Source organism: Pelophylax lessonae, assembly GCF_965119305.1.
Source record: "Pelophylax lessonae genome assembly, chromosome: 9".
Classification (NCBI taxonomy): domain Eukaryota; kingdom Metazoa; phylum Chordata; class Amphibia; order Anura; family Ranidae; genus Pelophylax; species Pelophylax lessonae.
In genome coordinates this window covers 230,964,574-230,990,648 of record NC_138776.1, presented here as the reverse complement: position 1 = coordinate 230,990,648, position 26,075 = coordinate 230,964,574, and the positions used below count along the sequence as shown (strand labels likewise).

Sequence of the window (26,075 nt, the reverse complement as noted above, 5' to 3'; positions counted from 1 at the left end):
GACGTGAGAGTCCACTAATACATTATAGGAGGATGTGAATTCCTCCATCTTGTCTTCCAGATTGTGTACCCGGTCCCCCAAGCCATGCAGCTCTTTCTGGCAGTAGGAGATATATGCAGCAATGTTAGCCTGCATGGAGTTGTTAAGCATGGACATCATCTCCTTGAGCGTGGTGTCTGACACTGGCTGCCCTGTGGTGGTAATGGCAGCAAAGGGGTCTGGAGGCGGTATATAGGCCCAAGGCAGAGGGCTGGTGGATGATTGAGTGCTCTCCTCCATGTCCGGTGTTTCATATGTCGCATGGCTGCTGTCCCATCTAGGCCTGGATTTCGCAGGGCTTTGCGTGGAGGGAGTGGATGGAGAGGAGTCCCCTGTGCAGGATGATCGCATCTGGGTCGGTGAGCCGTGCTGCCCGGGGCTCGCCTGATGCAGGTGCGGCCGCCGCTAGAGGGCTGGCGCGCTGTGGCAATGGCTGGGAGCCGGCACCATTTTTTTTAAGACTGGGAGACGCCGGCCGAAAGAAGTCCGAGAGTTTGCGGACTGTTGGGGCCTCGGTCTTCCGTCTTGCCATCTCTGGGGTGTGCGGGGAGTGATCACGCACTCGTTCCCGAAGAGCTGAGTTGTGAACAGCAGTTGTTGCGGGCCGTAGATCCGGAATTTGCCGGGTGGGATCAGGAGCTCCGGCTCTATGCGGCCATACTAGTTGGCGGTCGCCACGCCCCCCCCCCCCCCCTCTGCCTGTCATGTTTTTTTTTTTTTTTTTATAAATTTTATTGAAAATTTCTTCACAGTACAGTAACCACAATCAAAACAACATGTAATGAATGAAGGTACAGTCGTGTACAGATATATATTTGATAGTCATTTCTTTTGCATGGTTGCGCTATTCTTTTTTAATATACATGTTGCTTGGTCCATAGCTGCACCGGCTTTAGATATACATGTTCAGGGTTTGCTCCCCCAATTTTTTGCTTGTGTACAGACAGTCGCATTATTGCACCAATAATAAACCGAGAACAGGTAAATAGCAGTATTACTGCATGAAGGTGGGGGGGTGGTGGGGTGAAAAGTAGGGAACCTGGGGGGGGGGGGGGGTAAAGACTACGGAGGACAGCCATAAGTAGTTTGAGGACACCTAGAGTAGAGATAAAATATGCAAATATTCAGATAGTAAAGTGGGACCATCAATTCAATAGTGCCATAGGTAACATTGGCAGATGGATGGACTGACAATAATAACTGATGTTACATTGAGCCCGTCCTTTTCAGCTTAGCAAGATGAACAGTATGGTACGCTGGCCGATTGTGAAGGTCCAGTTGTTCCTGATTTGTGAGCGTAGTAAGGATAAAAGCATTCCAGCGGTCGGAGAAGCGATTAAAAGAGGCAACACTCCCAACGTCCATGGACAATCTTTCATTATAGAGACACAGTTTTATGTGTGTGATTTTGGGGCACAAATGGGAGGTCCATTTGTTCAGTATGCATTTCCTGGCTATAAGGATGCAAAGTAAGATCCATTCCTTATGGGGGAGACCGGTGTCCGGGGGTCTGGAAAGAACTTGCGGGTCCCAATATCCGAAGAGCAAAAGGAAGGGATCCTTGGGTATGCGGACTTGCGTGACTCCAAAAATGAAAGAGAGAACGTGGTCCCAGAAGTTGGATATAGCCGTGCATTGCCAAAAGTGGTGGGCCAGGGTGGGGCGTGGAACTTTGCAGTGTGGGCATGTCGCACCCTGTGGGTTATGAGGATCCGTAGAGAACGGCATATAGGCACGGTGCAAAATGCGCAACTGAGTTTCCCTCCAAATTTCATTTGGTGTCAGGCAAAGAGTTGCAATAAGTCCTGTTCGAAGTCGGAGGAAAAGATCTGGATGTGGAAAGGCTGTACCCCAGTTCAGAACTGTTGAGTCAGATAGGGGGGGGCGTGGACTTCAAAAGGATCGGTTTATATATGCCCGAAATAGTGTTTATATTGTCAGCAATAAAATTGTCTAGGATGGAGAGGCGGAAGCGATCAATGTCAGAGCTACACGACTTGCGAATAAAGCTCAAGCATTGTCTGTAGTAGAAATGATGAGAAGGTGGCAGGGAGAAGGCTTTGGCTACAGCAGAAAAATCCAAGGGGGTGCCAGAGGTACTGTCACACAGATCCGAAAATTTTGTGAGGCCGTTGGTTTTCCAGAGGTAAAAGATACCAGAGTCCATGCCCAGTGAGAACATAGGGTTTCCCTGAATCGGGAGGTGCCGAGACATGTGGAGAGGAAGATGTAGAAGCTTTCTGAGTTCCCTCCATGCAATGGCCGTATCACGGAGCAGTACATTATGTTGGAGGACAGGGGCCAAGGTTTTCCATTTGCAGTGTAGCAAGGCAGATAGGGAGACAGGGTACACCATAGCGGCCTCCAATGTATACAAAGAGCAGTGGGTAGACTGAGTTAGCCAATCAATACATATCCTAAGTAAGCATGATAAGTTGTAAACTCTTATGTTGGGGAGACCAATTCACCCCTCTCTCCTGGGCAGCTGCAATTTCTTAAGAGATATCCGTGAACGCCTGCCTCTCCAAATAAAATGAGAGATAGCCTTGTTCAAAAGCTGAACATCTTTATGTTTAAGCAACAGAGGCAGGGTTTGCATTGGATAGAGCAGTTTAGCGAAGCTGACCATCTTGACCAGGTGACATCTGCCAAGGAGAGAGAGAGGCAATTCCATCCAGCTGCCCAATTCCTGTACAATTTTGGTTATCAACGGTGGAAAATTTAGTGTGTAAAGTGAGGAAGGGGTCTTACCAATTTTTATTCCTAAATAGGTTATGTGAGTTTTGGCTATAGAGAATATAGAAGTCTGTGGCCATTGACGGGTTGGACAACAGGTGAGAGGTAGTATTTCGCTTTTTTGATAATTAATGCAGAGACCCGCACATATTTTAAAAGTGTCAAAGATAGATTTTATAGTGGGTAGATCAGAAGCCGGATTGGACGTGAAAATAAGCACGTCATCAGCAAAAAGGGCCGTACGGAGGTCGTGCTCACCCACCTTGATGCCATGTAAAGGGGCTTGTTCTGCTAGGTATCGGGATAAAGGTTCCAAGGCTAAATTAAAGAGTAGGGGTGAGAGGGGGCAACCTTGTCTCGTACCTTTATGCAGGCTAAATTCCCCCGTGAGGAGACCCTCCACCACCAGTCTGGCTGTAGGTGCCTTATACATGGAATCAATCAAATGGGTGAAGACCCCAGAGAAGCCCATGTCGGAAAGGACCATCGACAACCAGTGAAAACCCACGTTGTCGAAGGCTTTCTCGGCATCCAGGGTGATGATTGCCAGGTCTTCCCCAGGGTGGAGCCGGGCCTGTTCCAAAACCACAAGATATTTAGCATGGCCGTTCTACCTTTCACAAAACCTGATTGTGAAAGGATTAAATGGATGGCCGAAGAGGGTAAAAGGTTAGCCAATCTGGTCGCCACTAGTTTTGACAAAATGTTTACATCCAAATTACATCCAAATTAAGTAGGGAAATTGGGCGGTAAGCACCTGGGTCAAGAGGGTCTTTACCTTTTTTAGCTAAGAGTTTAATTAAGGCTTGATTACCGGTCGGCAGATATTCGCCGCCTTCCCAAATGTTGGTGTAAACCCGATGTAGAGTGGGTTGGATCACTTCGCGAAAGGATTTGAAAAATTTGCCGGTAAAGCCGTCAGGGCCAGGGGCTTTATTAGAGGGCAGGGATTTTATGACCGAACTCAGTTCATCTGGTGAAATTGGAGCATTAAGAGTTTCCAGCTGTGAAGGGGTCACCTTAGGCAGCTTAGTGCGTTGCAAGAACTCGCGGGTGGTCGGGGGGTCAATGGGGTCTCTAGAGTAAAGCCTGGAATAGTATTCCAGCATTGCCTCACTGATCCGCTTAGGGGGAAGTTGAGGGAAATTCAGGAGGTGTGCGATGAGTTTCTCGAAAAATGGTTTGTCCGGTGTGTTCAGAGCATAAACATTGGATATTAACAACTCCGTGGAGCCAATCTGGATGTGAGCCGTACAAAAACGACCATGGTCGTCAGATGTGACTGACAAAACATTACAGGATAGATTTTTATGGATCAGTATAATGACCCCAGCCTTGCGACCTAGAGCTGCTGATCTCAGCACCTCACCCACCCAGAGCTTCCTAAGCCGGTGGAAGCCTGAGGGGGCGAGGTGTGTCTCTTGCAGTAGGGCAATGTCTGCATGCAGTCTGTGCAAGTGACGTAAAATTTTCATGCGCTTGAGAGGGGACCGGAGGCCCTTAACATTCCATGATATTAACTTCAGGGAGGGTAATCAGGGGAGAGAACTGGTTGCAGGAGTGGGAATGAACACGCCTTAGCTGGAAGCTCAGAGAGTAAGTATCTGACTCTAGATGGGGTAAGAGCAAAGATATGCAAATAAATTGGGCCAGGGCCTTCACCACAATTAGTGAGGGAAGCGAGGTAAAGGGTGAGATATAAGGAGAAGGGGTAGGGGAATACAAAAAAACAACATACAAAAACCAGTACTAACTTCTCTTTTTTCCACATGGGGTCACAATCGAGGGGGTCTCCCACTCACAACGGCCCACGCAGATGCACACAAAATCGCCCCAAGGGAGTCAAAGAGGATGACTTCTCCTGCTGTAAAAAAAAAAAAAAAACACAGGGGGAGAAATAATGTGTGCCCTGGGAGGGATGGAGCGAGCGGCAGGGCCAACAACCCAGGGGGGAAAAGAAGCATGGCAAAACATAGCAATGTAATCACATGTGAATACATAGAAAAAATAAAACATGTTCCCTAGGGAGCGGAGTCCTGTAAAAAAATGAATAAGGCATGGGAGTGAGGTAATTGAGGGTTTGATCAACAGTCAGGTGAGCGAGTACTCGCGTGAAAGGAGAATGAAGATGGAGGACAAAGTCCAACTACAGTACCTTTAGCTGCAGAACAGGCAGGTCCGAGTCCGAGACCTGGGAAAACATATGTAAAGCATACCACAAAATTACTGCGATTGAAGATTGAACATTGAAGATGCAGGAGAAAGTTCAACGGTGTTTAGTGCGGTAAGACGGATCAGCGAAGCGCTGGCGCTTTGGCGAGTCCTTTCGGGGGCTCCGTTGATCCATAGGTCGCGGGAAAGAGAGAGGCCTAGGGGTAAACTGTTGCTGATTGTCTGGATTCAAAGAGCGCAAATAATCTTCCGCCTCAGAGGGATCCTGGAATGACAGCTGCTCACCAGTAGATGATTTCAGACGCAGAATGGCGGGGTAGGCAAGGGTGAACTTTATGTGTTGTTGGAAAAGCTGGGAGCAGATTTGCTGAAATGCTTTCCGTTTTTTGACACTTCAATGGAGTAATCAGCAAATATTAAAACTTTGACCCCATCCACCTGAAGGGATTTGGATTGTCTGTATTTCTGCAGTAGCAAGTTCTTGTCAGCATAATTAAGAAATTTAGCAATGATGGGCCTAGGGGTCTTGCGGTCCTTAGAATGAGCCCCAATGCGGTGAGCTCGTTCTACCACATGAACACCGGTCAGACCAAGCGCCTCCGGGATGCGGCGGGAGCAGAAGTCAATCAGCTCTGAAGAAAGTAGCGATTCTGGGACTCCCACAAAACGCAAGTTGCTGCGTCTGGCTCGGTTTTCCAAGTCTTCAAGTTTCTGTGACAGGAATACATTCGTCTTTTCCTGCATTTGTTCTTGGGCCTGCATGTGATAAAGTTCATCCTCCAGGCTGGAAATACGCTGCTCAGCCTCGATTAACCTGGTGACATGTTCCCCCAGCTCCTTCTTTATTTGCAGCATGCCAGACTGCACTGCTTTCTCCACAGTGCTTTGTATGGTAGGGGATAGGAGAGAGGCAACAGCCTGTGCGATCCGTTCAATGAACCCCGGATCGATGTGCGGAGTATGGGAGGAGGAGGGGCCGCCCACCTCCATGGCTGGCTCCGAGGCCTCTGCCGGCTGCTGTGAGGAAAGCGCGGCTTGGACAGCGGGCGGTTCCTGGGCTGCCCGCGGACCCGATTTCTCCAGGAAACGATCCATCGTGGTGGCGGGTGAGTGCACGGCCGGGCTGCGGGTCCCCGATGGGTACAATAGCGGGCGAATGGCAGATTTTTAAGCCGGGCGCGGGAGCTGAGGTGGAGTGTGACTACTCCATGCGGCGCCGGAACCGAAAGCCATGTTTTTTAATTACCCTGTGACAAAAGTCTCTAGAGAATTGCAGTATATCTGGAAAAAAGGTATACAACACCTCACTTCAATCTGTGGTATTGGGGGGCCACAGTTTTATCACACCAGTTCTACAAATAATTGGCTAGTAACTGTTGTCACTGTGTGTAGCACAGTTAATACAGCAACAGAGGCCAAAAGTTTACAGGACTAAAATACACTCTTAGAAAAGTATACTGTTAAATAACATGCCACTTCAATATGTGGTATTGGGGGCCACTGGTCTATCACACCAGTTGTTCAAAAAATTGGCCAGGGAGTTTGGCACTGTGTATATCAGATTGAATGCAGCAAAAGAGGCAATATTGTTGCAGGACACAAATACACTCGTAAAAGTATACTCAGATAACACCCCACTGCAATATGTGGTATTGGGGGGGGGGGGGGGGCAATTGGTCTATCACACCAGTTATAATACATTAAAAGTGCTTTTGTCACTGTTTGTAGTCAGGGCTAGCCTTAGGTGTTCAGGCGCCCTGTGCGAGCTAATCCTGTGCACCTTTTTTGCACTTTATTTGACTTTTCTTTTTTATGATCACTAATAACTTAGCCCCCCTTACATCAGAGAACCCCCGCACATCAGAGACCCCCCACACAAAATCCCCTTAATTTAGAGCCCCCCTACATCAGAGAGCCCCCCTCACATCAGCGACCCACCTCACATCAGAGACCCCCACACAGAGCCCCCTCACATCAGAGACCCCACACACAGAGCCCCCCCCTAAGGCCGGCCCTGTTTTTAGTATTGCTGCAGCAACGCTCAGTCACCACACTTGTCACAATGCTGCACAGTGGACAATAATACCACTGATCCACTATAATATGCTTTCTACGAACTATATTATACCGTGGATTACCCTCCCCCCCCCCCCCCTTACATGGTGCACTGCACAGCAATACCAAAAAAATTGCAGCCCTTTAAATGGCTTTTGTGGACATTAACAGAGTGATTTGTGTGACTGTTGCCGATCTCTAACTTCCCCTAAAGCACAGACTGGATACCTGTCCTTAAACTCAAAAGAGACTGTAGTAGACCTATACCGAAATACCAGCCCTGAAAAGGACTTTTGTGGACATTAACAGAGCGTTTTGTGTCACTGCTGCCGATCTCTAACTGCCCCTAAAGCACTGACTGGATACCTGCCCCTAACTTGAAAAAGATACTAGTAGACCTATACCGAAATACCAGCCCTGAAAAGGACTTTTTTGGATCTTAACAGAGCTATTTTTCCCTTACAATCTCTCCCTGATGCATGCAGCAGACCTCTCCCTACGCTGACAAAAAGCAGAATGTGAAATGGCCGCCTGCTCTGGTCTATTTATAGGATAGGAGGCATGTACATGTGCTGAAATGTTTCAATGGCTGTCCCGTTCCACCTGATGGCTGTGTCATGGGTCAAAATTCTCCCCAATGTAAACTAATATGGCCGCCACGAACAACACCATGTGTTCGAAAATTGGCGGGTAGCGAACAAGCAAAATTTGCCGCGAACCAACCGCCGGGCGAACCGCAAGGCCATCTCTAGTGGGCACCCCTCCAATCAGATATGGTCACCTCTGTTGTCATACAGGTACCTCTGCTGTGACATGGGCCATGTCACAGCAGAGGTACCTGTATGACAACAGAAGTGACCATATTTGATTGGAGGTGCCCACATCACATCAGCGTGCCATATTCACACCAGGCCAGCAGTCCTCAAATCACACCAAAAGTGTCCAGACCATATATGGAGCTAAGTGCCTGTAACAAAGCTGTATTAGTCCAGACAAGTAACTGTTATGATTGATCTGTTATGACCATAGACACACATGTTTTCAGCATGGCTCTTTATGATGGAACAGATGGCAGAGCAGGAGGATGACAGCAAAATGAGGAGTTTTTAATACAGTGGCCTGTGGGTGTCAAACTGGTGGCCCTGCAGCTGTTGCGGAACTACAAGTTCTATCATGCTTCTGCCTGTGGGAGTCATGCTTGTAACTGTCAGCCTCGCAATTCCTCATGGGACTTGTAGTTCTGTAACAGCTGGAGGGCCGCCTGTTTGACACCTGTACAAGGAACCACAGAACCCAGCACTGCCCTGCTTCCCTATACTGTATGCTGTAACTAGGGTAGATTTACAAATCTTACAGAGCAGAAGATATGTATGTCTGCAGAAAGATGGTCTGTGGGTGGTACTACTTTGTTCCTCATTGGTTCTAAAATCATCCTAATAGAGACTATTGTATTAATAAACTCAGAATTCTGTAAAAAAAAAAAAAAAAACAGATATAAAAAAATTTGAAAAAAAATGTGTAGATATTAGTAAAGGTGCTACACATGTCCAATGATAAAGGAAACATTTTCTACTTCAAACTTCTATAAAGGACTGTGTGCTGTCCGAGGTGATATTGTGATCAGATTTGTATGTAGCTGATACTTTGTACATATTTTGTGTCATTTACCTATCAGGCAGCTTATGGCTTTATCTATGGACATCAATCTGCTGTTGATGATGGAAATAGATACAAATAGGCTGGGCTGATGGAATAAATACAATGTTTCTTTTATCTTGCTTCTTTTTTCTTGTAAGAATGTGTGAGCGCGGCATAAATGTTTATTCAGCTCTGCCACCTTGTGGTGATTCCTGGTAGAACAGTTGGGTATGTGTGCAGTACGAGGCGATGAATTGGGAATGTATAGAGGCAGAAAGTGGAGATGATCTCCGCAATAAATCTAGAATCAGGACGGTTTGATCCATTCCCCACAGTACTTCTCTACTAAATGTCATTATTATTAGTTTCCCACCCAAGAGCCGGACATAATTGGATTTATTTTCTTTATCAAGTAATATTTTATTGTGATAAATTGTATAATTAAAGTGCACTCTACAGGCAAACACTTTGTCTTCTTATCACACTCAGACTTGTAATACAGGTGAGTAGTAATGAGAGGAAATGTGATCACAGAACTTCATTCTCTCTCATCTCTTTTACTTCCAATCTATCTATGCTGATCGTCTACTCACCGCTAAACTCCTCCAACCAAATCCATTCCTCCTACGTCACATCACATTATAATTCATAGTTCAGGACATTATTTACTCTCTTGGCTATTAATAGACCACGCCTATAATGGATCAGAGTTGCTTCTTTTAAATCTCCCGCCGTTATTCGACTGGCCAATAGGAAGATTGAGCCGCATTATCCCGCTAAACTCGACATTGTAGAAGTTCTATTCATAGATTCGCTCATCTTCCTCCAAATCACATCACTTGTGTCGCCTTTCAGGTTCCAAATATTCAATCAATTATTTTCTATTCCCAAACACCTCCATCCTTTAATTCTGCTGAATAATTTCTGGAGATCAGAGATCATTGAATATTAAATACCAAACAAACATCCCCCATCTGAAAAGGAACACAGATCTCAGATCCCCCTTCACACTCCTTGGAAGAAAAATACATTTTATTATGGGAAGAAACCGCCCAGAACTGTGATTGGTGCAATTTTCACATTTTAAAATTTAAATTTCCCGCCGGAATTCTATGGAACGTTCCAATTATCTCAGATAGAATAATCCGACACTAAAATCTGATATCTTTTCCTCCGGGAACATCGATCATCCGTCCTCTGAATTGTCGGGCAGTTTATCTAACCAAGAATAATAAATACGTTAGAAATATTAGGTTCAGTTTCAACATAAACGATATATTCTCCTCACCCAGCAGCCAGCTCGGAAAATCGGCTCCATCACCCGGAGTGCGGACTCTACAATCAACTATAACAATGCATCAACTGCCCAACCAATGTAATTTGTAATATTGTTCTGTTCTTCCATAGCTTTGTTAAACGTAAAACAGATCGAACAATCAGATCGCAGAGTGTATGGGCAGCTAGACATCGCAGCACTCCATTTCTTAGTGAAAAGAAATGAGCGGCAGTTCCTATGGTTACACAATAAATGTGTAGAAATGAGTGTTGGGAGTTGTGAATGATCAGCCCTTTGTGTGAGAAGGTGGGTGGCCCTGAGAAGGACCTTTGTTGTGATGAAGTGGGGTAAGCGGTGGATGTTGGGGTTTTTTAACCTCCGAATCCGTAGAGAGTGCGCCCCTGGCGTTTGAGAGCATAGACGACATCCATGGCGGTGACGGTCTTCCTCTTGGCGTGCTCGGTGTAGGTGACGGCATCGCGGATGACATTCTCCAGGAAAACCTTCAGCACTCCGCGGGTCTCCTCATAGATGAGTCCGGAGATGCGCTTGACACCCCCTCTGCGGGCCAAACGTCGGATAGCGGGTTTGGTGATGCCTTGGATGTTGTCCCGGAGCACCTTCCTGTGCCGCTTAGCGCCTCCTTTCCCCCAGACCCTTCCCTCCTTTACCGCGACCAGACATGATGATTCTCTGCTACAAAGACAGACTGAGCTCAGCTGTCTGCCCGCCCGCCTTATATACAGCCTGAGCGGACCAGATGGAAACCTTCCTGGGAAAGAGGCGGAGTCACACCATTCATTAAAAAAATAAGACAATTTAATTCATTTATAAGGCACCTAATTATTATATTATATGCCGATACATTAATGCAACAGCAATACATTTCCGGAAGATGCATTTATTCCTTCTTATCATGTATTTCTATTTATAGCTGGAGATTACACGGAGAAAAGGAATCTTTAACACTTCATAACAGAAACACAATCACCAGTTTTAATTGTTCAAAGTAATTTAATATTTATAAAATATTGTTTTGAAAAGGAAACAAGGACACGTTTTCCCGACATCTCACCTTCCTGGGTGTAAGGCTGGGCGGACCTGATGGGAGACATGCTGAGAAGGGGGCGCTGTCAGTCATTTATTACACTGCAGATAATTGCATTTATTTAGAATATTGTAATGAATGGAAACGGATGTAATTTATCAGAAGCGAGATATTTTCTTTATTGATTCATTGTACATTTTTTCTGACATGTCATAATTTGATATATTTATATAAGTTTTTTCTTTCTTCATTTACTAGTTGGAAACATTGTTAACAGTTTGCTGATTTTAAAGTTACAAAGAGGGAGCCGATCAGACATGAAACATTTGTTTCATTGTACATATGTATTTGGCAGTGTCATCATTGCTACATATCTCTACCAGCACTTTCACTTTTTTACTCTAGTTTTAATATGGGGGAAATCTGTAACTGTTACATCTCTGAAAAAGGGAACATTAATTATCGGCCAGTTCCACGATCATATACAGATGTGATGATGAAACGTGTAATACTTTTTATCCCATCATATAGAAAGGTAGAGATCTATGAGAGAAGTCATCTCACTATCATGTTCTCTGTGTAGCAGTGTGTATGTGTGTGTGTGTGTGTGTGGGGGGGGGGGGGGGGTTGGATTCTGCATTCTGAGGACTTGGAATAAAAGAGAACATATGGAAATGTTTTACATTATTCAATCATCTTCACATTCCATTTCTATTCATCTTCTTGATAATAAAGCATTGATGAGATTTCTCGGATAAATGTCTCATCTGATGATCTCAGGTCTCAGTGTCGGATTTGGCGGTATAATAGGGCTGAGTATTTCTCTGTAACGTTCTTCACAATTCAGGCGGCAAATTTAAAAAAGAGCTATGTGAAATCTGGGCCAATTAGAGCCGTGGGCGTTTCCCTCTTAAGCCTCTACTTCATAGAAATCTATTCTGAGATCTTTCTCCGTTTCCCCCCGAGAAAATACTTGTTCAGTAGACTTTTCATTGATCTCTATAGGAAACATTCTCTAGCAGGGCGGATTCTGTATTGTAAAGTAAAAGAAAAGCTTGGAAGAAATGTGACATTTATATTTCTAACGTATTTATTATTCTTGGTTAGATAAACTGTCCGACAATTCAGAGGACCGATGATCGATGTTCCCGGAGGAAGAGATATCAGATTTTAGTGTCTGATTATTCTTTGTGAGATAATTGGAACGTTCCATAGAATTCCGGCGGGAAATCTGAATTTTAGAATGTAAAAATTGCACCAATCACAGTTCTGGACGTTTTCTTCTGATAATAAAATGTATTTTTCGTCCAAGCAGTGTAAAGGAGGATCTGAAATTTTTGTTGCTTTTCAGATGAGGGATGTTTGTTTGGTATTTAATACTGAAAGATCTCTGATCTCCAGAGGATATTCAGCAGAATTAAAGGATGACGGAAAATGAAAACTAACCCCTATAAGGAGATCACATCGTTCCTTATACGATATAAACAATTAGATGATATATATATATATATATATATATATATATATATATATATATATATATATATATATATTTATTCTAATTTGAACAGACAGGTGTCATTATAGCACATTGTCCCCCCACCCGGATCACAATCTTAGGTGTATAAATATACGATCAGATCTCCTAAACATGTATGTCCGGCTCCTTCTTAGGCTCTGGGAAGATCTGTTGGATTTGGAAATAGAAAATAATTGATTCGGATTACTTGGCGCCAGACTTGTGTCAGTAATCATCGAGAATTTAACCGGTTTGGAAGAAATATTTGGAACCTGAAAAGCGACACAAGTGATGTGATTTTGAAGAAGATGAGCAGATCTATGAATAGAACTTCTACAATGTCGAGTTTAGCGGGATAATGCATCTGAATCTTCCTATCGTCCAGAAGGAGCACCTTTACTAATATATACACATTTATAGATGAATCAACATTAGCAGATTAAAAACTTAAAGTGTTAGTAATAAAGGAGCTAAGGAATAAAGGCATCCTCGTAGGGTGGTACTGTAAATGCGAGCATAAAAAGGTGCCACATCCCAAATTGAATAGCAAAATTGATCAGTGAACTCTTATGGCCTGTTTAGGCACCAAACTACACAAAATGTCTTACAAATGATACATTTTATTGCATTTTGTTCTTGAAATAGAAAGAGCAAATAAAATACTTGCGGTATGATACAACCCAAATATTCATAGCCACATGACCTTATATATACAGACCAATAGCTTACATGCCCGTACTTCTTGAATTGTATATTTGTTTGCTCTCTGAGCAATCCAATTTGTATACATGCTATACTTTGAGAATGTATCTTCTCATTTCATTTTTTGTTTCCTTTACATCTTTAAAAAAAAAAAAAAAAAAATCAAATACAAAATTAAAGTAATAATAATAATTTAAAAAAAAAAAAAAAAAAAAAAGATCACTTAAGACACATACTTTTTTCTTTATTTTAGTTGGAGTGGAAAGGGATAGGACCCCCTGACAGGTTTTTAATTCTGCTTGTGTCCCCATTGAGGGGGGTATTTACCCTCTCTATCTGTCCTGTTTACCATTTTCACTGAGCTTGAAAGTAAAAGAAAATCTCAAATGTTGGGTTATCACCGGAACAGTAGTAGAGTGGAATTCTTTCACACTGGACACTAGTTCTGGTGTGAATCAGGGATCCCCTCACTTTGCAAGGATTTCTTCTCACTCCCCGTTTAGCTATGGGACCAAAGATGGTAAAAATACATTTTTCATGGGGTTTATTATAACCCTCCCTTATTTTATATATTGAAATAAAATGGAAAAATAAATAAAAAATGATTATTATTATTAATAATAATAATAATAATAAAGACGATTAACACCAACCTCTGCCTTACTTACATCCTCTTTTTGCCCCGTGTGAAGGAATGTGTAGATGTTACCTCTGATTCTAGATACAAGGAAACATTCTACCTGAGTAGTCTATATAGCTGTGTAGTAATATGTGCTAATAAAGTTACTCAGAATATCCAGTGACAATATATTTGTAATGATGAGCAGAAAATGATACAAAGATGATGAGAACATGTAATGTTTAATGTACTGACACCTTCGAAATCTCTAACAATCTCTCCCATCACATCACACAGGGATCTGATGTCCCCGGCTGATGTTTTTGTTCCAGGCTCCTTCTACTCAGCTATAGACGAGCAGATTTGTGTGTTGGAGGGAAATGTTTCCTGATCTTCTCTCTTCACTCATGTAATGTGAAGATGATTGTAGTTGGAGATGTGAGAAGATTGATTTCTGATAGGAATGTGTGTAGAAAAGCAGGTAGAAGGAAGAATGAGACACACACTCAGGAGGTTGGAGGTGTTTGCAGCCTCTGTGTTCAGCCTCCTGAGCAGATGATGAGAGCGGTAAGTGAGAGATCGATAAGTGACAGTCCAGTGAGCAGATCGGGTCCCCGATAAAGATCGGCCATCCTTCCATTTCATATTAAAATCGTTTATCTCTCTGACGGGGAAACACAAGAAGAGAGAGAAGATTCTCCAACACTGAAATAAGAATTAGTGGGCGTGTTTAAGGTGTAACCAATAGCAGCGCAGAAGACAAATTCTATATCAACCAATAGCGGCGCAGAACGTCTGTATATAAGGCAGAGCGCCATCCCAGAATGATGTTTCTATTATCTGTTTTAAAAACTCCCTGAGAATCATGACGGAGACTGAGAGCGCCCCAGCCGCCGCTCCTCCAGCGGAGCCCGCCGCCAAGAAGAAGGCGACTAAGAAGGCGACAGCCGGAGGAGGGAAGAAAGGCAGCAAGAAGCCGTCCGGTCCCAGCGTGTCCGATCTCATCGTCACAGCCGTGGCCGCTTCCAAGGAGCGCAGCGGGGTCTCCCTGGCCGCCCTCAAGAAGCTCCTGGCCGCCGGAGGATACGATGTGGAGAAGAACAACAGCCGTCTGAAGATCGCCGTCAGGGCGCTGGTGACCAAGGGGAACCTCGTCCAGGTGAAAGGACATGGAGCCTCCGGATCCTTCAAGATCAACAAGAAGCAGCAAGAGGGCGACAAGGCCAAGAAAACCGCCAAGAAGCCATTGGCTGCTGCTAAGAAGCCGGCCAAGTCCCCCAAGAAACCGGCGGCCAAATCACCCAAGAAGCCGGCGAAGTCCCCTAAGAAGAAGGCGGCCAGCAAAGCGGCCAAGAGCCCCAAAAAACCGGCAAAGGCTGCAGCTGCCAAGAAGGCGACAAAGAGCCCCAAGAAGCCCAAAGCTGCAGCCAAACCGAAAAAAGCCGCCAAGAGTCCGGCTAAGAAGGCGGCCAAAGCCAAGACAGCAGCCAAGCCCAAGAAGGCCGCTCCGAAGAAGAAATAAATCCCAGCAGCCGGAGATCTCCATCTACACCCCCCAAAGGCTCTTCTCAGAGCCACCCACCTCCTCCTAACAGAGCTACACATACCTACCTACACCCACCTCCTCCTAACAGAGCTACACATACCTGCCTACACCCCACCTCCTAACAGCTACACCTACCTACACCCATCTCCTCCTATCAGAGCTACACCTACCTACACCCATCTCCTCCTATCAGAGCTACACCTACCTACACCCATCTCCTCCTAACAGAGCTACACTTACCTCCTCCTAACAGAGCCACACATGATATTTCAGTATGTAATGCGGCCATTATGAACGTTCTAAGAAGAATCATTGTAATGATCGTGAGATCTCATCCTCCTCTATGGGCTGATCGATCCTCAGATCTCTAAGCACTATTCCTAGCGATTCTGTTTGGAATAAGAAATGACGTTTCTAGAAAATACAAGAATGTGTCTCCTGAGAGAATCCAAACATTGTTCAATCTGTTCCTAGGAAGTGATTTGTTTTACCGTTAAATATTGTCCCAATGTATCTCTTAGGGAAGATATTGAGGAAGTGTGAATTGTTACTCTGTAATTGTTAGTAATGTTACAGATGAGTTCCATTGTATTTAGGGGACAATAAATCGGTAAAAGGATCTCCTTTATAGATGAGAAATGTGAATTTCTCTGGGATCGGTTTAGAAATGTTACAGATGAGATTTACTTCCACACTGAGGATCGGAGCGGAGAGAAAAGAGAAATGCAGTGAAGCTGATGGCCGGGAAAGTGTAGAAATGTAGTAGCGGGGATTGGCAGCATGTAGTAGGGGTGTAGAAATGTAGTAGCGGGGATTGGCAGCATGTAGTAGGGGTGATGAGGTAGTATGGAGCTCTTTGTGAGGCGGATGTGGTGGCTCTGAAAAGAGCCTTTGTGCTTTGTAGAGATAGTATGGAGGGAGATAAGAATGTATTTAGGCCCTCTCTCCGCGGATGCGGCGTGCCAGCTGTATGTCTTTGGGCATGATGGTGACCCTCTTGGCGTGGATGGCGCAGAGGTTGGTGTCCTCGAAGAGTCCTACGAGATAAGCCTCGGAGGCTTCCTGCAGAGCCATGACGGCGGAGCTCTGGAAGCGCAGGTCGGTCTTGAAGTCCTGGGCGATCTCTCGGACGAGGCGCTGGAAGGGCAACTTGCGGATGAGCAGCTCGGTGGATTTCTGGTAGCGGCGGATCTCCCGGAGAGCCACGGTGCCGGGCCTGTAGCGGTGAGGCTTCTTGACTCCGCCGGTAGCCGGGGCGCTCTTGCGGGCGGCTTTGGTGGCCAGCTGCTTGCGGGGAGCCTTCCCTCCGGTGGACTTACGAGCGGTCTGCTTGGTTCTTGCCATGGCGGAAAAACTCTTCTAATCTCCAGACGGAACAGAAGTGTGAGAATACGGGCTGTGCGGCGTCTATTTATACAGACCGCGCTCCGCGTTTATTGGTTAGTGCTGACCACGCCTTCTTAGGTTTAATTGGACTATTTCTTAGAGCTCTAATCAGCCAATGACTGAGTTGTGTGATTCAGCTTTCAGTAGGGCGGGGCTTTCCCAGCAAGAGGTCACATGGGGCAGATTAACCCGAACCTGCCCGGAAAGCTGTGCGCGCCATTCCTGAAATAGGAGACATTAGAAATATTGTGAAGATGAAATGCTTTGTGAAATCCACTAAAGGACAATTTTACTATAAACTGCCCAGGAAGGATCATCGGGAAATGTTTTATTGAATCGGAAATAATTTCTGGCTTTATAAAGTCGTTTTTTTCTTAGTGATCAGTAAGGTGTCAGAGTTTAGATTTGATTTTCAGGTAAAATCTCTAATGAAGGTTTCTATGAAACGTGTAATACTTCCTATCCCATCATATAGAAAGGTAGAGTTCTATGAGAAAAGTCATCTCACTATCATGTTCTGTATGTAGCAATGGGGGAGGGGATTCTGCATTCTGAGGACTTGGAATAAAAGAGAAGATATGGAAATGTTTTACATTATTCAATCATCTTCACATTCCATTTCTATTCATCTTCTTGATAATAAAGAATTGATGAGATTTCTCGGTTAAATGTCTCATCTGATGATCTCAGGTTTCAGTGTCGGATTTGGCGGTATAATAGGGCTGATTATTTCTCTGTAACGTTCTTTACAATTCAGGCGGCAAATTTAAAAAGGAGCAATTTGAAATCTGAGCCAATCACAGCTGTGGGCGTTTCCTTCTTCAGTCAATAATGTCTTTCTTATAAGGATTTTAAAGAAATGCATTCTGAAATCGTTAATCGTCCCCCCCCCCCCAAAAAAAAAAAAAAAATACTTGTTCAGTAGACTTTTCATTAATTTCTATAGGAAACCTTCTCTAGCAGGGCGAATTCTGGATTGTGAAGTAAAAGAAAAGACTGGAAGAAATGAACATTTATATTTCTAACGTATTTATTATTCTTGGTTAGATAAACTGCCCGACAATTCAGAGGACGGTTGATCGATGTTCCCGAAGGAAGAGATGTCAAATTTTAGTGTCGGATTATTCTATTTGAGATAATTGCAACGTTCCATAGAATTACGGCGGGAAATTTGAATTATATAATGTGAAAATTTCACCAATCACAGTTCTCTGTCTCTAATTCTGCTGAATATCTTCTGGAGATGAAAGGATGGAGGGAAATGTCAGCCAGTCCCTGTAAGGAGATCACATCCTTCCTTCACATTAAATACGATATAAACAAATATAATAACTAAATAAATATATAGCACGTTGTTCCCTCAGCCGGGTCACAATCTTAGGTGAGGAAATCTACAATCAGATCTCCTAAACATCTATATGCCGCACTCACACATTCTTACAATAAAACATCCTCCACAATCTCCCGCCTTACATTGTTACTTTATCTCAAATCACACGTTGGGAAGATCGCGGAGCTTTTATCCCACAACACAATGGAGGAGAGAAGCAAGAGAAACGATACATTGTATCTATTCAATCAGCCCAGCCAAATCTTTGTCTATTTGTATCTATTTCCATCACCAACAGCAGATCGATGTCCATAGATAAAGCCATAAGCTGCCTGATAGGTAAATGACACAAAATATGTACAAAGTATCAGCTACATACAAATCTGATCACAATATCACCTCAGACAGCACACAGTCCTTTATAAAAGTTAGAAATAGAAAAATGTTCCTACGTCATTCCACATGTTTAACACAATTACTAATATCTACACATTTATAGATGAATCATCATTAGCAGATTAAAAACTTAAAGTGTTAGTAATAAAGGAGCTAGGGAATAAAGGCCTCCTCACAGGGTGGTGCTGTGAATGCGAGCATAAAAAGGTGCCACATCCCAAATATAATAGTAAATTGATCAGTGAACTCTTATGGACTTTTTAGGCACCAAACTACACAAAATGTTTTAAAAATTATACCTGTTGTTACATTTTGTTCTTAAAACTAGTGATCGACCGTTATAGTTTTTTTTTTTTTTTTTTTTTTTTTTTTTTTTATTGCCGATACCGATAGTTTGGTCATCGCATATCGGTAAATATCAACCGATATTTTCGTACATTAAAATAAATAAAAAAAAAAAATATATATATATATATATATATATATACATATGTTTTATTATTATTTTTTTTACAGGTACTCTTGTGGAGGGATCTGGGGGTCTAAAAGACCCCAAACCCCTCCTCTGCGCTTGGAAACATTCAAAACGCCACGTTTGGCTGTTTTATATGCTGTAATTTATTAGAATTTTGCGCAGAATGTGGGGAAGTCCCCTCCCCCTCCTTGTAATGGCAGGCTGTCCAATGACTTCATTGGAGAATTGTCTTCTTCTATAAAGGACTGTGTGCTGTCCGAGGTGATATTGTGATCAGATTTTTGTGTAGCTGATACTTTGTACATATTTTGTGTCATTTACCTATCAGGTAGCTTATGGCTTTATCTATGGACATCGATTTGCTGTTGGTGATGGAAATATATACAAATAGACAAAGATTTGGCTGGGCTGATTGAATAGATAAATGTTTCATTTTTCTTGTTTCTCTCCCCCATTGTGTTGTGGGATAAAAGCTCCGCGATCTTCCCAACGTGTGATTTGAGATAAAGTAACAATGTAAGGCGGAGGATGTTTTATTGTAAGAATGTGTGAGTTCGGCATATACATGTTTATTCAGCTCTGCCGCCTTGTGGTGATTCCTGGTAGAACAGTCGGGTGTGTGTGCATTACGAGGCGATGAATAGGGAATGTATAGAGGCAGAAAGTGGAGATAGATCTCCACAATAAATCTAGAATCAGGATGGGAATAGAAGGAAGGTTCGATCCACTCCCCTCCCAGTCTAGGCGATCTACAGTACTTATCTAAAGATAATTTAAAGAGAAAAGTTTTCTATTTTCTAAAAATTAATTAACTTCCTTAATGACAAAACACATAAAGATCGGAGTAGAGCTCTGCTGTGATGTCTGTGGGTGGCTCTTAGAAGAGCCTTTGTGTGTTGTTGGGGTGATGGATGGGGGAAGGGTATTACTTGGCGCTGGTGTACTTGGTGACGGCCTTGGTGCCCTCGGAGACGGCGTGCTTGGCCAGCTCTCCGGGCAGGAGGAGGCGGACAGCCGTCTGTATCTCCCGGGAGGTGATGGTGGAGCGCTTGTTGTAATGAGCCAGGCGGGAAGCTTCGCCGGCGATGCGCTCGAAGATGTCATTGACGAAGGAGTTCATGATGCTCATGGCCTTGGAGGAGATGCCGGTGTCGGGGTGGACCTGCTTGAGCACCTTGTAGACGTAGATGGCATAACTCTCCTTCCTGCTCTTCCTCCGCTTCTTGCCGTCCTTCTTCTGGCTCTTGGTCACGGCTTTCTTGGAGCCCTTCTTGGGCGCCGGGGCGGACTTGGCTGGTTCAGGCATGATCAAGGATAAGAATGTTTTCTCCGCTCTGAGAAGAGAAAGTGTACTGGCGCCGCCCTCATGTGCTGCTTATATAGGCGGTCCTATGCAAATGAGCCTCCTCCCTCCTCACTCTTCTATTGGAGGACTCAGCCATGTGATGGGGAGTGACGTCATGCTTTCCTACCTCTTTTACCGATTGGTCTAGATACAAACCTAGAGGTTATTGGCTGGCTTCAAACGTGGCCAATCACAGGGCGAGACGTCATATCATTCAGAGTATAACAGGAAAGGGAGCGGCTCCAGCCATTCACATCTCTTTGAGAACTCCATTATCACAGAATCATGTCTGGCCGCGGTAAACAAGGAGGAAAGGTTCGGGCTAAGGCCAAGACCCGATCGTCCCGGGCTGGTCTGCAGTTCCCAGTCGGTCGTGTTCACCGCCTGCTCAGGAAGGGTAACTATGCCGAGCGGGTCGGGGCCGGAGCTCCCGTCTATCTGGCCGCTGTTCTCGAGTATCTCACCGCTGAAATCCTCGAGCTGGCCGGCAACGCCGCCCGCGACAACAAGAAGACCCGCATCATCCCCCGACACCTCCAGCTCGCCGTCCGCAACGACGAGGAGCTCAACAAGCTGCTCGGGGGCGTCACCATCGCCCAGGGAGGAGTCCTGCCCAACATCCAGGCCGTGCTGCTGCCCAAGAAGACCGAGAGCCACAAGGCCGCCAAGACCAAGTAATCCCCAACTCCTCTTCCTCACCAAACACAAAGGCTCTTCTCAGAGCCACCCACAACTACATACAAAGAGCCTCATACCTCATTCTGTGTCTTACAACAAATCACATCTATCACTCAGTAGGAAAAGTTTTTCATTCCTACAAATACCTCTAAAAAGCAAACAACTTGCTTATTAACCCTTCTAATACCGGGGACTTGTAGTGAGAACATTTCCTACATCTAAAGAGAGCCTTCCACTCATTATTGGAGAATCTCCTTTCTAAAGTTCTCATCTCCCTCCAGGAACTCCTCGTCATTCCCCATCCTTTATTCCTGCTGAATGGATTCTACAAATCAGCAATTACCAAACAAAACATCTTCCCAAGGATCTCCAATATCATCCAAGTCAGGATTCTCCTGTAAAGGAAGAAAAAACGTTCAGAACTGTGATTGGCTCAAATTTCCCGCAGGAATAGCATGGAAAGTTACAATCCTCCCTGATTGGCTGATCTGACATAAAATCTCCCTTCCGGGGAAAATTCATCAACGGTCACCCTCTGCTTCCAGGCAGTTTTATAAGCATTGAAATGTTACATTGTTTTAGGGTTTGATTTTACTACAGAATCCTCAGCCATTACTGGCGGATGAAAGGAACGCCCACAGCTCTGATTGGCTCAGATTTTAAATTTGCCCGCCTGAATTGTGGAGAACGTTACAGAGAAATAATCAGCCCTATTATACCGCCAAATCCGACATTTATCCGAGAAATATCAACACTTCATAGTTTTATTTTCACCGCTTAGTGAGGAATGACTACAAATGGAATCTGAAGATGAAAGAAAAGAGAACATATGAAAATGTTTTACATTATTTAAAGTCCTCAGAATCCCCCTCCCCCACACACAACATGAGAGGACTTCTCTCATAGATCTCTACCTTTCTATATGATGGGAAATAAAGGATTGCATGTTTCATTATCAGATCTGTGTAGAACTATATCTCCCCTCTGCCTGATATACAATTTGTACATATAGCAGATGCACAGATTTCTTCTTCCTGTATTACAATCGGAATGTTCACAAAAATTCCATCTTTGAAACATTCTATTTCTAGAATCATCTCAGTATTAGTGATCTCCATTCTTTTCATAATGAAATATACATTTTTAGGTTCAGTTCCAGGATAAACTATGATCTATTCTCCTGACTCAGCAATCGGCTCCACCACCCTGAGTGCTGACTGTACAATCTCCTATAGATCTACTGACCGCCCAATAAGATTCCACATATAATATTGTCCTGTTCTAACATCTATTGTTCAATCTGCTTTATGTTTAGCAGAGTGTATGGGCAGCCAGACATCGCTCCATTCAATTTCTTACTGAAACAATTAGCGGAAGTTCTTATTGTTACACGATAAATATATAGAAATTACATTTCTGAGTTATGAATCATCATCAGCCCTTTGTGTGAGAAGGTGGGTGGCCCTGAGAAGGACCTTTGTTGGGGTGAAGTGGGGTAAGCGGTGGGTGTCAGGGTTTAGCCTCCGAATCCGTAGAGAGTGCGGCCCTGGCGTTTTAGGGCATAGACGACATCCATGGCGGTGACGGTCTTCCTCTTGGCGTGCTCGGTGTAGGTGACGGCATCGCGGATGACATTCTCCAGGAAGACTTTGAGCACTCCGCGGGTCTCCTCATAGATGAGTCCGGAGATGCGCTTGACACCCCCTCTGCGGGCCAAACGTCGGATGGCGGGTTTGGTGATGCCCTGGATGTTGTCCCGGAGCACCTTCCTGTGGCGCTTAGCGCCTCCTTTCCCCAGACCCTTTCCTCCTTTACCGCGCCCAGACATGATGATTCTCTGCTACAAAGACAGACTGAGATCAGCTGTCTGCCCGCCCTCCTTATATACAGCCTGAGCGGACCAGATGGAAACCTTCCTGCGAAAGAGGCGGAGTCACACCATTCATACAAAATAAAGATAATCTTATTCATTTATAAGGCTCCTAATCATTATATTATATTCAGATACATTAATGTTGCATTACATACACAGCAATACATTTCCAGAAGATTCATGTATTCCTTCTTCTCATTTATTTTCGATTTATTCCTGGAGATTACACGAACAGGAAACTTAACACTTTATTACCAGAAACAAAGTAACCAGTTTCATGAAATTGTTCATAGTAATTTCATATAATTTAAATTTATAAATATTGTGAAAAGGAAACAAAGACACACATCTTCAGACATTTCACAGGCTGAGCGGACCTGATGGGAGACATGCTGAGAAGGGGGCGGGGTTCAGTCATTTATTACACTGCAGAGAAGTTAATTTATTTAGAAGCTTTTAAATGTTTTACTGAATAGAAACGGGTGTAATTTATCAGAAGCGCAATGTTTCCTTTATTGATCCACTGTACATTTTTTTCTGACATATCATGATGATATATATATATATATATATATATATATATATATATATTTATTTCCCTTACTTAGAAACATTGTCAATATTTTGCTATTTCTATTTACAAAACGGGACCGATAAAATAGAAACATTTGTTTTATTAATTCATTGTACATATGTATCTGGCAGTGTCATTATTACTACATATTTCTACCAACACTTTCACTTTTTTATTCTGGTTTTAATATGAGGGAAATCTGTAACTACTTCATCTCTGAAAGACAGAACACTAATTATCGACCAGTTCCACGATCATATACAGAAGTGTATATGTTAATTTTCTCGGATATATGTCTCATCTGATGATCTCAGTGTCGGATTTGGCGGTACAATAGAGCTGATTATTTCTCTGTAACGTTCTTCACAATTCAGGCGGCAAATTCAAAACAGAGCAATATAAAATCTGAGCCAATCAGAGATGTGGGCGTTTCCTTCTTTAGCCAGTAATGTCTTTCTTATAAGGATTTCAAAGAAATGTATTCTGAGATCTTTCTCCGTTTCCCCCCCAGAAAATACTTGTTCAGTAGACTTTTCTTTGATCTCTATAGGAAACATTCTCTAGCCGGGCGGATTCTGTATTGTGAAGTAAAAGAAAAAAGACTGAAAGAAATGTGACATTTATATTTCTAACGTATTTATTATTCATGGTTAGATAAACTGCCCGACAATTCAGAGGACGGTTGATCGATGTTCCCGGAGGAAGAGATATGAGATTTTAGTGTGGGATTATTCTATCTGAGATAATTGGAACGTTCCATAGAATTCCGGCGGGAAATATGAGTTATACAATGCGAACATTGCACCAATCACAGTTCTGGGCGTTTTCTTCCGATAATAAAATGTATTTTTCCTTCCAAGGAGTGTGAAGGGGGATCTGAGATCTGTGTTCCTTTTCAGATGGGGGATGTTTGTTTGGTATTTAATATTCAATGATCTCTAATGCTGTTGAATATCTTCTGGAGATCAAAGGATGGAGGAAAATGACAGCCAGTCCCTGTAAGGAGACCACATCCTTCCTTCACACATAAATACGATATAAACAAATATAAATAAATAAATATATAGCACGTTGTTCCCTCACCCGGATCACAATAGGAAACCTACAATCAGATCTCCTAAACATCTATATGCCGCACTCACACATTCTTACAATAAAACATCCTCCACAATCTCCCGCCTTACATTGTTACTTTATCTCAAATCACACGTTGGGAAGATCACGGAGCTTTTATCCCACAACACAATGGGGGAGAGAAGCAAGAAAAACTAAACATTGTATCTTTGTCTATTGGTATCTATTTCCATCATCAACAGCAGATCGATGTCCATAGATAAAGGCATAAGCTGCCTGATAGGTAAATGACACAAAATATGTACAAAGTATCAGCTACATACAAATCTGATCACAATATCACCTCGGACAGCACACAGTCCTTTATAGAAGTTAGAAGTAGGAAATTGTCCAATAAAGTCATTTGACATGTTTACTAACATCTACATATCTGCATCTACATGCATTTCTTGTTTTGGATAAAATGTCACTTCTCCTGCAGTGAGATAGTCTTGCGGTCTCACTACTGCTTTATTTTTCTCTGTTCTTGTTATTTTGAATTACCTTTTTATTCACAATAAAATATATTGAGGAGAAAAAAAGGCCTGCATTCTTGCTTATAAGAAAAAACTGACCTGATGGAAGACTGATGGAAGGGGCGGGGTCACAGCCATTCAATGATCTGCAGAGAATTTAATTTACTTAGACACATTGTTAAAATGTTTCCGATTTCTATTTACAAATAAGAGACTGAAATGAAACAACTGTGTTTATTGATTCGTTGTATATATATTTATCTGGCAGTGTCATGATTACTACAGATTTCTACCAGCCCTTTCACTTTTTGTTTATTTTAGGATGTAGGGGGGAATCCGTAACGGCTACATGTCATGTCTGAAAGATGAAACATTAATTATCGGTCAGTTCCCCGATCATATACAGATCTGATAATGAAACATGTAATACTTTATTTCCCATCATATAGAAAGGTAGAGATCTATGAGAGGAGTCATCTCACTATCATGTTCTGTATGTAGCAGTGGAAGGGGGGGGGGGGGGGTTCTGCATTCTGAGATCATATGGAAATGCTTTACACTATTCAATAATCTTCCAATTTTATTTCTGTTTATTCCGTACTAATCAATTAATCTGCCTGAAAATAAAGTGTTACAGATATTTATTGGATACATATCTCATCTGATTATCTCAGTTCTCAGTGTGGGATTTGGTGTTATAATGGGACTGGTTATTTGTCTGTAACGTTTTTCACAATTCAAGCGGGAAGATTTGAAAATGGCTAATTCAGATCTGAGCCAATCAGAACTGTGAGCGGTTTCATTATCAGCCTTCATTGGTCAGCGATGTCTTTATGAGGAATCCAAAGAATTGTATTCAGAGATTTTTCTCGGTTTTCAGCCCAGAAAAGATTTGTTCCATAGACTTTTTATAGATCTCTATAACAAACTATCTCTATAACAGAGCAAATTCTGTATTCTGATGTGCAAAATCAAACCTTAAAACAGAACAATAATATTTCTACATATATATTTCCTGGAAGTGAAGGGACAGTCCCGGAAAGAGTGATATTTTCTATGAATAATTTTCAGTGTCGGAT

The 26,075-nt window shown here is 43.2% G+C and overlaps 6 protein-coding genes across 6 annotated transcripts; 2 read left to right on the top strand and 4 right to left on the bottom strand.

The window, feature by feature from the left end:
- Positions 1-10,287: 10,287 nt before the first annotated feature.
- On the bottom strand, positions 10,288-10,600 carry LOC309564841 (histone H4-like; the record flags this gene model as incomplete). The annotated part of the gene is given in 2 exon segments (XM_082269526.1): positions 10,288-10,566; positions 10,568-10,600. Coding segments are annotated over 2 exon segments (312 nt in total).
- A 4,069-nt stretch (positions 10,601-14,669) lies between these two features.
- On the top strand, positions 14,670-15,326 carry LOC309564733 (uncharacterized protein; the record flags this gene model as incomplete). The annotated part of the gene is made up of 1 exon (XM_082269416.1): positions 14,670-15,326. The coding sequence occupies one exon, from the start codon at positions 14,670-14,672 to the stop codon at positions 15,324-15,326; it is 657 nt and encodes a 218-aa protein (XP_082125542.1).
- Positions 15,327-16,283: 957 nt separating this feature from the next.
- On the bottom strand, positions 16,284-16,694 carry LOC309564756 (histone H3.2; the record flags this gene model as incomplete). The annotated part of the gene is made up of 1 exon (XM_082269438.1): positions 16,284-16,694. One exon carries the CDS (start codon positions 16,692-16,694, stop codon positions 16,284-16,286), a length of 411 nt encoding a protein of 136 aa, XP_082125564.1.
- Positions 16,695-19,862: 3,168 nt separating this feature from the next.
- LOC309564807 (histone H2B 1.1) lies at positions 19,863-20,243 on the bottom strand (the record flags this gene model as incomplete). Its single annotated transcript, XM_082269489.1, has 1 exon — positions 19,863-20,243. The coding sequence occupies one exon, from the start codon at positions 20,241-20,243 to the stop codon at positions 19,863-19,865; it is 381 nt and encodes a 126-aa protein (XP_082125615.1).
- Positions 20,244-20,567: 324 nt separating this feature from the next.
- LOC309564779 (histone H2A type 1-like) lies at positions 20,568-20,960 on the top strand (the record flags this gene model as incomplete). The annotated part of the gene is made up of 1 exon (XM_082269461.1): positions 20,568-20,960. One exon carries the CDS (start codon positions 20,568-20,570, stop codon positions 20,958-20,960), a length of 393 nt encoding a protein of 130 aa, XP_082125587.1.
- A 1,516-nt stretch (positions 20,961-22,476) lies between these two features.
- Positions 22,477-22,788, bottom strand: LOC309564823 (histone H4; the record flags this gene model as incomplete). The annotated part of the gene is made up of 1 exon (XM_082269506.1): positions 22,477-22,788. The coding sequence occupies one exon, from the start codon at positions 22,786-22,788 to the stop codon at positions 22,477-22,479; it is 312 nt and encodes a 103-aa protein (XP_082125632.1).
- Positions 22,789-26,075: the final 3,287 nt, after the last annotated feature.